The sequence below is a fragment of the Trichoderma breve genome, chromosome 2 (assembly GCF_028502605.1).
Source record: "Trichoderma breve strain T069 chromosome 2, whole genome shotgun sequence".
NCBI classification, from domain to species: Eukaryota; Fungi; Ascomycota; class Sordariomycetes; order Hypocreales; family Hypocreaceae; genus Trichoderma; species Trichoderma breve.
The window spans coordinates 3,541,869-3,556,015 of NC_079233.1; the positions used below are offsets into that span (position 1 = coordinate 3,541,869).

The 14,147-nt window shown below is 49.1% G+C and overlaps 5 protein-coding genes across 5 annotated transcripts; 4 read left to right on the plus strand and 1 right to left on the minus strand.

Annotated features, from left to right (window-relative positions):
- Positions 1 to 3,475: 3,475 nt before the first annotated feature.
- T069G_03278 (metallo-peptidase family m12B reprolysin-like domain-containing protein) lies at positions 3,476 to 4,609 on the plus strand (the record flags this gene model as incomplete). Its single annotated transcript, XM_056170488.1, has 2 exons — positions 3,476 to 3,503; positions 3,567 to 4,609. The coding sequence occupies 2 exons, from the start codon at positions 3,476 to 3,478 to the stop codon at positions 4,607 to 4,609; spliced, it is 1,071 nt and encodes a 356-aa protein (XP_056031380.1).
- A 1,906-nt stretch (positions 4,610 to 6,515) lies between these two features.
- T069G_03279 (metallo-peptidase family m12 domain-containing protein) lies at positions 6,516 to 7,562 on the plus strand (the record flags this gene model as incomplete). The annotated part of the gene is made up of 1 exon (XM_056170489.1): positions 6,516 to 7,562. The coding sequence occupies one exon, from the start codon at positions 6,516 to 6,518 to the stop codon at positions 7,560 to 7,562; it is 1,047 nt and encodes a 348-aa protein (XP_056031381.1).
- A 1,012-nt stretch (positions 7,563 to 8,574) lies between these two features.
- Positions 8,575 to 10,820, plus strand: T069G_03280 (fungal specific transcription factor domain-containing protein; the record flags this gene model as incomplete). Its single annotated transcript, XM_056170490.1, has 4 exons — positions 8,575 to 9,560; positions 9,626 to 9,927; positions 9,986 to 10,194; positions 10,251 to 10,820. The coding sequence occupies 4 exons, from the start codon at positions 8,575 to 8,577 to the stop codon at positions 10,818 to 10,820; spliced, it is 2,067 nt and encodes a 688-aa protein (XP_056031382.1).
- Positions 10,821 to 11,840: 1,020 nt separating this feature from the next.
- T069G_03281 (short chain dehydrogenase domain-containing protein) lies at positions 11,841 to 12,628 on the plus strand (the record flags this gene model as incomplete). The annotated part of the gene is made up of 2 exons (XM_056170491.1): positions 11,841 to 12,373; positions 12,439 to 12,628. The coding sequence occupies 2 exons, from the start codon at positions 11,841 to 11,843 to the stop codon at positions 12,626 to 12,628; spliced, it is 723 nt and encodes a 240-aa protein (XP_056031383.1).
- An 86-nt stretch (positions 12,629 to 12,714) lies between these two features.
- Positions 12,715 to 13,845, minus strand: T069G_03282 (zinc-binding dehydrogenase domain-containing protein; the record flags this gene model as incomplete). Its single annotated transcript, XM_056170492.1, has 1 exon — positions 12,715 to 13,845. One exon carries the CDS (start codon positions 13,843 to 13,845, stop codon positions 12,715 to 12,717), a length of 1,131 nt encoding a protein of 376 aa, XP_056031384.1.
- Between the last annotated feature and the right edge of the window lie 302 nt (positions 13,846 to 14,147).

Genomic DNA, 14,147 nt, shown 5'->3' on the forward strand with positions numbered 1-14,147 from the left:
AAGAGCAAATGCTATTTCCTTTGACGCCCATGTCAGAAAGGTAGGCTACACAAGATTTCTAAGACAGGCAGTATTATGGCTTTTGGAGATGATGAGGACGAATATAAATGCCATATGTTACGGCTCTGAGACTTACGTGTATGACGATGGAGGAAGCCATATAACCCGAAAACGAAATTTTCTAAACAAACAAAATCTTCGAGAAACTGCATGAAGAAGAGACCATCAAGCGAGTTGAGAGACGAATAGCAGAGGTAAAAGAGTATGAATAGTGCCGCAGATAGAATGGGAATAGTGCCGACACATGGATAGGGCGCCCCGAGGGGAAGGCAGAAACTTGAGGGCATGCGTATCTCCAGGCGCTAACTGCAAGAAACCATAACAACAGAAGCCTCGCCCGTGGCTGTATCACCCCTGGTTCACTAGTGATGTTCGCTGTGAGCTGAATTTGAACACTGCTGTCCCTACTTGTACCCGTATGAGTACGTGTCGCACATGCGCGACAATGGATACCCAATTTCATCCATGGATGTAAGTAAGGCTGGCCCGCAGTGGGGTTACGGGCACGTTGGCGGAGCTTCCTACGGAGTAGGAGTACGCCCACACTACCTCCATAGTACTGGTGTTCAGCCCGCGGAAACCAAGCCGGCATGGCTCAAACATTTCTCAGGACTAACCAGCTCGAATTCAAGGGTGGTACCGGACGAGACCATGTTAACCTTGAGTCACTGACTACTCATAGTGATAAAAGAAACAGAATCTGTTGTTAAGGGCCCATATTTTCTAGTTGTCGTTGGAGTTCAGGTATAGTCTCCTCTAAAATTCAGCGACCGGACACACACGAGATGAAATTCCGGCACGGTACTTGAAGTCGCCAAGCGCCACATAAAGGCAGCTATCTGTATCTTACCCAAGGCAGTACCTCTTACCTGATATCTACATACACTTACTTAGGAGCATTGGGGTACTCCATAAGTGCTTACAGACGTCTGGGACGTAAATCCAAGCATCTCGTACTTGCTGGGCATGTAATGGATACCGTTAGAAGGTAGCCCGGCGTAAGACGGCAACCTCTAGGCTCTCAATGCTGTAAGTCCCAACCTCCCCTGCATATATGGGCCACTTGAGGATAAATCAACGGTCGACCTTGAGTTCCAATTCGACCATTGCTTAATCTATACGTGGACACGAGAGACCTCATAAATTTCATGAAGTTTCCTACGCTAATGTCAGTACATCCTCACAGGGGTTGAGCAACGCTAAAGTCAGTACATCCTCACAGGGGTTGAGCAACGCTAAAGTCAGTACATCCCCACAGGGGTTGAGCAACGCTAAAGTCAGTACATCCCCACAGGGATTAAGCAACGCTAAAGTCAGTACATCCCCACAGGGATTAAGCACACAACATTTGAAGCTAACGCCGGTCCCCCCTCCACATGGATATGCCAGCACCAATTCCTCTCTATCAAAGGTCCACGGTTACAGCACTAGCTCTAAGTTTCCTTCAAGGTGCCTTTAGTCAACGCTAATATCAATACCTCCCCAGAACGCTAATGCCAGTTCCTCCCCACAGGGATATCCCAACACCAACTCCTCTGTCAGAGGTCCACGGGTACCTCAATTCGACAGCACCAGCTCTTTTCTTCAAGAGTATCTTAAGCTGACTCTAATGCTAGTAACTCTGAACAAGGGGTAACTCAGAACGCTAATGCCGGTTCCTTTCCACAGGGATTGAGCACAAGCTAATGCCAATACCTCCCCACAGGGGTTGAGCACAAGCTAATGCGAGTACCTCCCCACAGGGGTCTTCAAGTCGACCGCCAACATTAATGACGGCACAGCAGAGTCTCGAGCTGATCTAAAAAAAAATTTCCTTTTGGTAAATGATGGAGGATAATAGAGAGCGGGTATAAGAGGAAGAAGTAGCATCAAGGTGAGCAATACATCGACTGCTTCTCAACGAACATCGCCATACAGCCCTTCTCTCTTGCTTTCTCGGCCTGAGCACTCTTTCTGAATCTGGAAACGTTCTTTCTGTACTGCATAAAGTAGAGTCAGCTACCAAGAACTTCAATTGTGTTTGCTTTCCAAGTTGTTGCTCTTCCAGGGTCACGTTGCTGTAGCCTCGCTAGCTGGAGATGACAAAGCCAAAGTCTGCCCACACTATCCTCTCTGCAGGCAAGTCCATGTTTACATGTATCCTACGTTATTCTAGGAGTGCTCTATCTGACTGTCTATGTACCTGTTATAGAGAATAACCCAACTCAACCGCCTTCTGCTAAATTATGTAGCACACATACTAACCATGGCGTGGTACCGCTCCATAAAACTAATTGCAAATCTTCAAACGAGGGTACGACTGGCTCTACTACCCATGGAGGTGCATTGAGGGATGTCACAATCACCAAAAATCGCAGCCAAAAACCTCCACGCTGTTGAGCGCCACTTCAGCGAAGAAGGTTGGAAAGCAAATGATGGGGACCCTGGGCTTATCTACGATATTCTTCGTTCTTCATCGCTGGTTCATGATCGCACACTGCCCCTTTTTGGCCTTGAACCGGAGATGATCAATAGCAGGAACCCAGATGGAGATGTTTTAGTAGGAACGAACATTAGCGACAACCCCTCAGCCAGATGCATTCACCAGACATTCAGTCAGCTTCTTACATCTTTAACAAAAGCCACATATAAATGCACCATCCAGGTATATGTTATAGCAAAGTGCGCATTACATGCGGCACGTACATACTATACTAGCGCAGAGACTCTGTATTTAGCGATTTGTAAATGATAAGAGCTTTCTATTACCTGCTAAAGTGCTATATGTAAAGGAAGTAATAAAGAGGGCAGTTTATGTAGGCAAGGATATTAGTATGAGTTTTCGAAAAATTAATCACTACTTATACTACAGCAGTTACAGATGCAGGCATTCTACATGTACTAGGTAGTTATTAGCGACCTTTCCACATGGGAAGTACCAGCCCAAGCAGGGTATGCGACGACTAGAATTGGGCATCAGTGAAGATTAATACCTTGAGGTCTTTTAGACTAACAAATAATGGTGTAGGCACGCAAGCGCAGCCACTAAGCGGTGGAAGTCGTCGCACCGCGTGCCTGTCCGTGCGGCAAGCGACCTAGTGTATAAGATCTGACAAGCTGGAGCAGGTCGAAGCTGTTGGTCAAGGAGACGGCAAGTTCGGTGGTTTGCTGCAGACGAGCAAGTGGGGGCCCACCGGCCAGTAGAAACACTTCCAATGTTGGATTTTGTTCTTTGCCACACCCTCCGATCGGATAACGCTGAGTGGTCGAAGCCATCACAGGCTTCGCGGCCGCCGAGTCTTTGTAAACGATGAGGGCATGTATAAGAAGGGGGCCCCAATATGAGCAATATTCTACTACTTCTCAATGAACATCAATATTACCATCCAACGTCTCCTCCAGCCGGGCCTCCGAGCCATTTCGAATGAGGAAAACAATGTCGGCCTACCTTGTCCACCTTGCGGGTGCGTCCATAGATGTTTTATTGTTCGGAGCGTCCTAACTGACCTTTTGTGTACCTGAATTAGGGGGTGCCCCAACTCGGCAGTCTTCTGTTAATTGTTGCAACACACACATTGGTGGCCATGGTGTGCCGCTTTATGAAACCCACTACTCATCCTCAGAGGAGAGTACGAGTGACTCGATCCCTAGCCTTGCTCATAGTGATGCTTCCACTGTCGTGTCGTGCATCAAAAGCCTTGGTGCCGATGCTGGCAACATTGATGAAAAAAATGGCAAAGCGATCAAGGAGACTTCTGACAACAGATGCTCTCTTCTTGGGCTCTCCGAGTCTGTGGACGACAAAGAGCTCTTCCGCCATGACAATAGCTTGGAACTAGATGATGATGGAGATCAAGCCGAGGGTGTCTTTGGGGCTATCAAACCCGATGACACCGCTACAACCACCCAGGCTTCCATGCTCCTTCACAGATCGTGTGCCACTCAAGCACGCGCATGTGCTGAAGTGCGCATTGGTTTCGGGGGCCAAATATCACGATGGCGCAGAGGCTCTGAACTTAGCTACGTCATCTGCGAGGAGAGCTTCCCGACACAGAACTCAGCGATGTTGGCAAAAGCTGCGATGCGAACAGCCACCTCTATGTGGAAAGGCATTGGTGTGCGTTTTAGACAAGTTGAGCGCCACGATGAAGCTACATTCGCCGTTGTTTACGAAGACTCAAGCGAAGGTGTTTATGCTGTCTCTTTCTTCCCACGGGCTTCAGGAGGCAAGTTAATCTTGTTTGAGTCAAGCCTGTCCAACACTGATTACCTGGCCAATATCTTGGTCCATGAAGTTGGTCACATTTTGGGTCTCAGGCATGAGTTTGCTGACGAAAGAGAACCTGAGCCGTCTATACTCATTGGACGCGAGAACACCAACTCAGTGATGAATTACTTTAAGCAGTTGAGCAAATATCAAGTTACTGAAGAAGATCTCCAAGAGTTAGCAGAATTCTATGCATATGATGAAGGAGAGCTGTCAATCTCTGACATCGATCCAAAGGTAAGGCCCTTTACTAGGGCACTCTGGCGAGGAGATGCATCGCTAGCCCTTACTGAACTTTGCTAACAAGAATGACAGACAAGGACTTTCTCTCCACTTTCCAATAGTGACCCTGTGTCTACAGTCAATTCGGCCGCTGTTGGCGCAACACATATAGCAACTTGCCCGGTTTTAAATCACCTGGCCGCCAACCCTGCACTGCTATACAGAATCTGTATCTTCATCTTCATATCCTTGATGCTATTTATACTGTCTATATTCTTTATCACATTGTTTCTCATTTTATTTGTTCACTTACATTAAACTATCCTCCATTTTGTTTTATTCCTTAGAAGGATTCGGCGCTGGCGCCTAATTCAGGAAGGCTTTGGACATGGTAACGAATAGATGGTGTTGTCTAGACTCTGGGTTTTTGGGCAGCCCGTTCTCCAGAGAATGCTGCCCTTAGAAATTCATGATTTTATGATAGAACGGCTCAATGAGAAAAAAAAAACGTCGCTCGCTGGTTCATGCTTGAGTGAAAAGTGGAAAGCCATTGTAGTGAGATACCATGGGTACTATACTACTACTGCAGCCCACAGGTTTTACTTCATGCGTTTCTTGTGCGCCTGTTCTTGTGAGTGCGCTCATTTAGCCCCAGCTTACGACTCCGGTCCGCGGAGCCACGCCGATGTTGTTTGAAGATATATCATGGCTGATTACTTGCAGCATAAGTAGGTAGTCTAGCTTATACCACTTACTCATTGGGAAGTTTTGCGCCTAGTTTAAGTGCCTTATATAACGTCCTAATAAAGAAAATAATTGTTGTGATAAGACGCCTGTCACAATAAATAAGTAATCCCAGTCGTCCTCAGATGTGGCTTCTACCTCCGGCATAACCATAGCATTTCACCAATCATGGGGCGAGGAGAATGAGGCAACATATCAGTACCTCATATACAACTAGTATGAGAACGCCACCTTGCTACCTAGTATATAATGATGCATTGACAGAGAATGCAGTGCCACCTACTCAGGGAAGACGTACAGGGTCCATACCTCTGGGACAGGTAGTGTGGCCTGCGAGCCCTGAGACACTTGATATGTTTGATGTTTGCTTGAGACTAGATTACCAAACCCGCTGAGCGTTACCTCCCAGGTACCTGTTCCCTAGCCGCCGCGGGTCCCCAGATGTGCCGTTGGCGGATTCTCGCGGGGGCCTGGCCGCTGACTTTAGCTGCGCTCCGTGCGAAGAATCCGTGCGAACGACGTTTTGTCGTTGTTGGGACTACACTGCCCAACCCGCCAACTGTGCCTAGAGTTTTATTGGAGAACGAACCAATGAGCCAATGAGCGGTGTCGGGCTTTGGGCTGGATTCTCGGTCGAACTAAGCAACGCAACGGCATGAGGGAGGGCTGGGCAAGTTTTTGAGAGGTTCAAACCTGGATCCATCTTGGGGTCGGAGGACCGACCCACTTCGTGCTGGAATATCGCATCTTGCAGTGCAATAGAATATAAGAAGAGGTGCTCGTCCAAGTGAAACAATGCTCTGGCCTTTCTCATGGAACATCCTTAGCATCATCTTTTATCGTATCTCTACGTGACTGAGCTCTTTAATAAACCACTAAACAACCGACTGATACAAGCAAGACAGTTTTAACGTCAACTATCTGCTTCCCCATGATTCGATATGCCACAAGCAGGCTACATATTTCGAATATCCCCAAGCCATCTTTGGTGACAAAAATAATAGCGACACCTCCTCGTATGGGAAATGCGTCCCTTTTCTTGCTAATGACACTAGTTCAGAACATATGCTAACTAATAGCTGATCTATCAGGATATACTATAGCTACACGGGCTTCTGCTGAATGCTCTGCTGTTAGTATTAGTGATGATGTCTCGCACTCTGAGTCCAGTCGCTCATTTTTAGAAAGAGACAGAGATATCTTGACCACAGTCAGTGATCATGATGCTGCTTCGATTGATGCGATGAGCTTCACAGCCATCGATGATGTGAATGGCAACGTTGATCAAAACAACTGCACACTTTGTATGGAGGCTCTTGGACCAATATCCGACTCCGATTGCCGTACTCTATCAGCTCGCTGCCACACGCCATGCCGCTATCATCCTTCGTCGCAGATGGAGGAAGGTCAAGGCCAAGGTAAAGAGCTTTCACTGAGTACCGAGACGGTGGTTATCACCGCAGGTGCATTTCTTCGCCGGGCTACGGTCCCTCTTCACACAACAGTGGCTAAATATAGATGTGCCACCGAGACATATGGATGTACCGAAGTACGTGTTGGGCAAGGAGACTATATATCACGCTGGCTCAAAGGTTCCATCCTCACCTATACAGTTGATGCCGAGAGCTTCCCGACAATTGCCAACGCGACAGAGGTAAAAGAAGCGATGCAAAAAGCTACTGACGCGTGGGGGGACGTGTGGGGGAAGGTTGATGTGAGCTTTAAGTACCTGGAAGTCGATTACAACGGTTCAGCTACCTTCGTCGTGAGGTATAGTCCCGGCGAATGCGAAACTACCTATGCCATGGCCTTTTTCCCAGACGCATTGCCGAGGAAATCGCCGGCCAAATTGTTTGTGTATGAGCTGGGCCTCTCTAAAGGCGCTTATCTAGCCAATATCTTTGCCCACGAAATAGGCCATATCATGGGGTTGCGGCATGAGTTTGCAGATGGAAAACACAGAGAGGGAAGAGGATTCCACTGTGTCCTTTTTGGAAAGAAGAACCCTCTATCAATCATGAGCTATCAGGAAGATCTGGAAAACCTGCAAGTCACAGCGCAAGATTGCAGCGAGTTGAAAGCACTTTATGCATACGAGGGAGAAAAGTATAAAGGGCTACCGATACGTGATTACGATCCGATTCTACGTCAATGCATTTCCCGCGAAGAGACTCGTTGCAGCCATGCAATGAGGAAGCCGGGTCGCAAGTTCTCTGGCCGCAGTGCGCTGAGAAAATTGGACTCATTTATCTTTGCAACTTTTCACGACACCAAGCGGGCTACCATTTAACGCCTTTGACTATGCCCGCATGCCGCCTGTTTTCTTCTCACGATTAGCCCGCCAACATGATGATGATGCCATGCAGAGCGACACCTTGTTATTTATGTGTCATGTAATTTGGCCAACTATTTGGACTTTCATTTTCTACCTTTCTTTTGTATCTCACTTGCCTAGTTCATCATCTATTTCTTCTATTTTGGATATTCTTGGTTTGCATTCTACCTGTCTCAGCGACCGCGGGACAACCACCTGTTTAATATCAAGTTACGTTATAGAAGATATTAGGTAATATGCATTAGTTCTTTCTCACAAAATCGCAATTTGAACTTGCCTACATTGCGACCTGGTTTTCACAAGTGTCGCTGGTGGAATGCATAAATAGGTATGAGTTACGGTCTTCGAACCGATTGGTTCTCAGGCCCTGAAGAACTCTTGTCATGCTCTTTAAGCTTTTATTCAACCTTTGCCAAAACCCCCTTTCGATGGATGCGGACAGGCGCCGGAGTTATACGGGCGGAATTGTAAGCAGACCAGCACACAAGCGCTCTATTTCCGACGCCCTTTCACTCCGTGTGGCAAACGAGACTATCGATAACACTTTGGAGCCGCAACGACTCATAGTATATCAACCAGCTAATTCCGCGTTCCGCCCCTTCAAGTCATTCGCAGATGCAATTGTCGATCCTACACCGTCTCATTGGTGATTTCACGTCTGCAGCTGAGCGTGTGGGTTCACTGACAAGCTGCTCAAAGCTCGATGCTCAATCGATAAACTCTGGCTGACAAATGCTGCTCTTTCTCTCTCGATTGCCTCTCCCAGACATACAAAGATCCATTGAATAGTATACTGCCTGTTGTTTCTGTTATTCCGCTGCTCAAACCCAGCCAAAGGAGAAGCATCTCACGCCTCGCGAGCTGCATTTCCGGGAATCCCGCTTATCTCCAGTTTCCCCCGTTCAACCAGGCGTTTGTCTCCCACATTTCTGTTTAGTCGTTCCTATCGTGAAACTCCGGCGCTCAGATGACCAACATCGGCAAGGCCTGCGAGGCGTGCCGGGTCCGGAAAACGAGATGTGACGGCAAGGAGCCGTGTGCCCGATGTCTCAACCGGAGCGTGTCGTGCGTCTATCGGGTCCGGACCAGGAACCGGCCTCGCAAGTCTCAGACGCCGGCAGCCGGCGCAGTCTCATCGTCCGGGGCTAGTAATACGGACGAGGCTCCGGCTCCGATCAATGTGGCCCCGGAGAGTCGGGACAAGCCAAAGGATGACAACAGCTGGGGCTTCCACGTCCACAGCGTAGCGGCCATCACCACTTCGCCGTCGTCCATCATCCAGCTGCATTATGGGCCTTCGTCCAACTTCTCCATGCTTCACTCCATCTACAGACTCATCACAGGCATCCAGACTCCGCTGACACGGCGAGAAGAGGTGGCCCAAGTCGGCCCTGGACTCGACCTGTTCCAGAACCGACAGCTCTTCTTTGGTGATCTAGCTGATGGCAAGTCATGTACGATGGCCAACGACTACTCCGCCATGTTCCTGGATAGGGAGCTGTGCAACCGTGTGCTGGAGCGGTACTTGGCAACGTTCTGGCATCTATTGCCCATCCTAACCAAGGAGGACTTCCGTCGCCGTGCGGAGCTTCTGTACTCTTCACCAGGGCTCTTCTCCTTCGACTCACCCGATGTTGTCGTCGTGATGCTGGCAATGGCCATTGGCGCATCCATCCTCGAGGAAGAAGCTTTGGCGCAATTCCTCTTCCAGCGGGCATCACAGGGAGCCGACAAGCTGGACGAACTAGTCAACATCCAAGCAATTCACATTCCTTTGTTACAAGCCCAGTTTCAACTCGAGAGGTCACGGCCGCACTCTGCGTTTTTGTACGTCGGCGTAGCGTCAAGAAAAGCCGTTGCAGCCGGTCTGCATAGGGGGATTAGCATTCGAGGGCAGATGAGAGATTGCTTACAACGGAGGTTGACGTTTTGGAGTCTCTTCATCATGGAAACGTATGTACACTCACTTATTCATACTATCAGCCTCTCAAATGGTTTTACTGACATCCATCTCACAGCTGGGTTTGCTTCTGTCTCGGACGCCCGACCTCCATATCAGATCCGGGCTGCGGAGTCCCCGTGCCGGCGGAGGAAAAGTTCATCTTGGCGCTCGTTCGACTAGCAAGACTCGTTTCAAAGTGTGCGGCACGTATCTATAACCAGCATCACGAGTCGTTACTACACATGTGGAACGCGGCAACGGAGCTTCGCCATGAACTGCAGGCGTATGCGGAGGAGCAACTGTTTGATGTTCACCTCGACATTCAGGGAGAGCCAGGGACAGGAGAATGCGGATTTTGCAAGACTATCATCGCCTCAAGTACGCTGAAACTCGTCTCTACAATTATCATTAAAAACTAACAAGAGTTTGTCTTTAGTGTATCACCATGTTCAGCTGTTGATGTTCCGCCCGTTCCTTGTTCTCAGGGGCAAGCTCAGGACTCCTGCACCACAGGTTGGAGCCGAGTCATGCGACAAGCTCAGAGAACTTACATGGCTTGACACTGCGTGCGAGTATTGCGTTGAGCCAGCCCGCCAGATTATCAAGTACATCAACAAGTCGTGCGAGATCAACCACCTCTGCAAGGTACGCCCAAAAGCATCCCTTATCCCCAAGATAATCAGCTAACTCCATTCTTCCAGGAGGTCAAATATTTCTCCTTCTTCCTCGAGGGTGCCTGTTACGTCCTGGGCTTCGACATGCTCCAGGACAAGAGCAAAGTGGAAACTCACTTACCGTGGCTACACGTTGCCCTCGACTGTCTCTCCAGCATGACTCCCACCAACGAGGCATCCCCATCACAAACCCAGATCCTCATCAAGGCCATCAACCGCATCATCTGCACCGTCGTCCCGTCCTCCAACCCCTGCCGCGGAGTTGAGAGCCTCTGCGGAACCCCTCAATGCGCAGCTGCCGAGGCCGGTCTGCCGATGCACCCCAACAATCTGATGACGCCCTCCGACACTTCCGGCTCCGCGTACCCACCGTCTGTGCCGTCCATGTCTTTGACTTACTATGCTCCGAATAGTGGACGGTCGTCTGCCGTGCCGTTTCAGCAGGCCGAGGGCCAGACCGCCGCGATGAGCATCCCGGGGGCTCAGGATCCGGATTTCGACTGGAGGATGTTTGACGTGGAGACGCTCATGTCGATTGATCCGTTTGAGTTTATCTTGAATGCAAAGATGAATGAAGATGGGCAGACAGTATCATAAAAGTTTTCTCTCCTCTTCTCTTCCTTTCTCTCCTTTTCTCTTCTTCAGTTTACTTTTTGCTACATGTACTTTTATCAGATTGGATGCCGATGCACGTGTACGCTACTCACATGGGATATCAAGGGGAAAAGAAATATGGCGTTTTGGTATAATGGGACAATGGTAATATTGATTCAGCAAATATCTTGTATACACGATGACAAGTTGTCATTCATTTGAAGATAGGAATGCATAACCTTTTGGGCGTTCAGCTCATCTTGAAGATATCTCATTGACCATACCTACTGTGCCATTCATCTCTGCATATAAACATTTTGTCTGCAACTGTCCTTATATCCATAAGGCCCATTCCCTCAAGAAGAAGAACCCCAGTAAATATCATAATCGAAACCACTCAAATGCCTGCAAACTCATCACGCCACCTCGCGCCTAAGCAAGAAAACGCGAGCCAAGGCGGAAATACGGAGTTATGCGCATTACCTAAAGCTCATTATATCAGCCCCGCTCCCAATTCAAACGCCTTCAATTCGCTCGATCCATCGCGCGCGCTTCTTACAGACCAAGATTGCGGAAAGCTGACCCCAAGTTCATGAATTGTCAGCCTCATAGTGGTGTATCTTACTGGTTAAAGGGTAGTAGCCTGGCTTTGAAATCACAAGGCTACGAAATCAGCCTCGTTTATGGCGTAACTTGGTGCCCCAAAGGAGTAATTATATGGATCTGGAGACAGATAGATAGTTGCCCTTGCTTAGATAGAAGCGATCCTTTGATGCAAGGCGTTTGGAATCGATAAAGATGGGCTTACAAATGGTATTGAGTGGGATGCTTTGATGAAACTGTAGAGTTGGATTGAAGTCGGAAGGAATGTGGGTGAGTTCAGTTCGTATAAGACTGTGGTGATGCTCAAAGAAACACAAGAATCATCAACATACAACAACAACATCAACAAAACATTGTAACATCATCAAACACAGACAACCTTTCACAACACCACCATCAACACCACCACAACTTCAAATAATGGCTTCTAAAGGTATCGCTCTCATCCTCGGCGCCGGCTCCAACGTCGGCCAGGCCCTCTCCTCCACCTTCTCCCAAGCCGGATACAAAGTCGCCCTCGTCTCCCGCTCCGCCAAGCAATCCTCCTCCGCCACACAAGTCTCCATTCCCGCCGACCTCACAAACCCAGACTCCATCCCGCCCATCTTCGACTCCGTCCGCAAGGCCCTGGGCGCCGACCCAAACATCGTCATCTACAACGCAGCGGGCCTCACTCCCCCCAGCGACAAGACGAACCCCTTTACTATTGACATTGCAAAGTTTGAGAGTGACTTGAGGCTCATGAACACTTCGGCGTATGTTGCTGCTAGAGAGGCTGTTGCTGGCTTTGAGAAGCTTGACAAGTCGCTGTCAAAGGCGTTTATTTACACTGGTAACTGGTTGAATGCCGTTACCATGTCTAATCCAGTCTACACGACTCTGGGTAGCGGCAAGAGTGCCGCGGCTTCATGGATTGGTGCTGCGAGTGTTCATTACAAGGAGAAGGGATACGGGTGAGTTTCCATATCCAACCCCCTTATGTATCAAAGCCCGGATGAACTAACATGTTATCGTGAAGCTTCTACTTTGCCGATGAGCGTACCCCTGAAGGAAAGGCCGTCGGCGGTGCCATTAACGGTCCCGCACATGCAGAAGTCTATCTTCAACTGGCTGACGGCAAGGTTGACGCCCCATGGCACACGACTTTTGTCGCCGGCAAGGGCATCGTCGACTTTCCCGAGACTCGCAAGGCCTACATTGACGCATAAATTGTCTTTGATATGAGTTGTTTTATAAAAGCCTATAACTATTGTATGTAGAAATCATAGCGGAATACTATTCTTTGAGATACATCTCACGGAGCAATAATAACAGACTGCCCCGGTCCAGCATTCTCCTTCGCAGCCGTAAACGCCTCATCCCACTGCTCAAGCGGAAATTTACCCTCAATCCGAGCCCCAACCTTCTTCCCCAGCCCCATGATGCCCTTCTCCACCATCTTGATCAGCATTCGGACGTCTTTTCGCTCGTACATGAACTTGCCGTGCAGCTTCAGGTCATTGAACATGATGGCGCCGTACGGGATGGAAATGTTGCCCGCGATGCCGCCCATCAGACTTACACGGCCAGAATGCGCCAGGGACAGGATTCCGCTCATGATGTGCGTCGACTCTGCGGCTACGGGGGGTGAAATGTCGAAGAAGACGTCGATTGGGCCGTGCTTTTTGATGGCTTCCGTGTCAGCTGCCACGGATCCTGTGATTTGCACCGTCTTGACCTTGTCGCTCATTGCTTCGAGCTGCTCCAAGACTTGAGCATTTCTCCCCATAGCGACCACTTTGGCTCCCAGAGCGAGAGCAAGGCTCACAGCCGCAGTGCCATAAGGTCCCGTCGCAGGACCAATGAGAATAGTCTCTCCAACCTTGAGATCAATATCCCTGAATCCTCCGAAAGGCACGAGAAGACGGTGTATATACGCCAAATCATCAACCGTATATCCCAAACCACCACTCGCAGGATCTCCCAGCAGCCGATCCTCATCCAAAGAATAGCAGCTCTCAAGAGGAATCTTTGCATACTCCGCATAAGTCGAATCCCTCCACGCATCAGTAGCAAGCTTGACCGTCGCGCTAGAGAACCCATTGTGAATACCCAACAAGTAACTCGCCGAAGTATCGTCTCGAGCACGCATCATGATGTCCACGAGAACAAGCTGCCCAGGGGTAAAGACGCTGCAATCCGATCCCACGGCAGCGATTCTTCCCACTGCGCTGCCGCCGGGGATGTACGGCTTGGGATAGGGGTAAGGACGAGTGCCGTCGAGTATGTCGCGGCCGTAGGAGAGGACATTGGCGGCGAGCACGCGGACGACGACGTTGCCTGGAGTGACTTGGGGCGTAGGTCGCTGCTCGACTTTTAAGGGGGTATCGAGTGAATGCAGAACAATAGCTCGATGCGTAGAAGGAAGTGAAGTCTCAGAAGCCATTGTCGACAGTATAAAAGAATAGGCTGTGTAAGCTGATCCTATAAATTGCTTGTATCCGTGTAAGTGGAAGTCTTGGAGTCTAAATGGACGACGATAATGATCTCTTGATGAAAACTAATTTACCCAGTCATCTCCAGAGCCTTTTATATTATTCCCATCTTCACCTCCATATCTCATCCATCTCATACCATCTCATCAACACTTCGTCCAACTTCACTTGAGACGGCCGGACTTTGCTAAACCCAGCCTAATTCCGGCATCGTGCAGAGGCGTCCGTAGTCTCCATTTAGCCCCGCGGGATT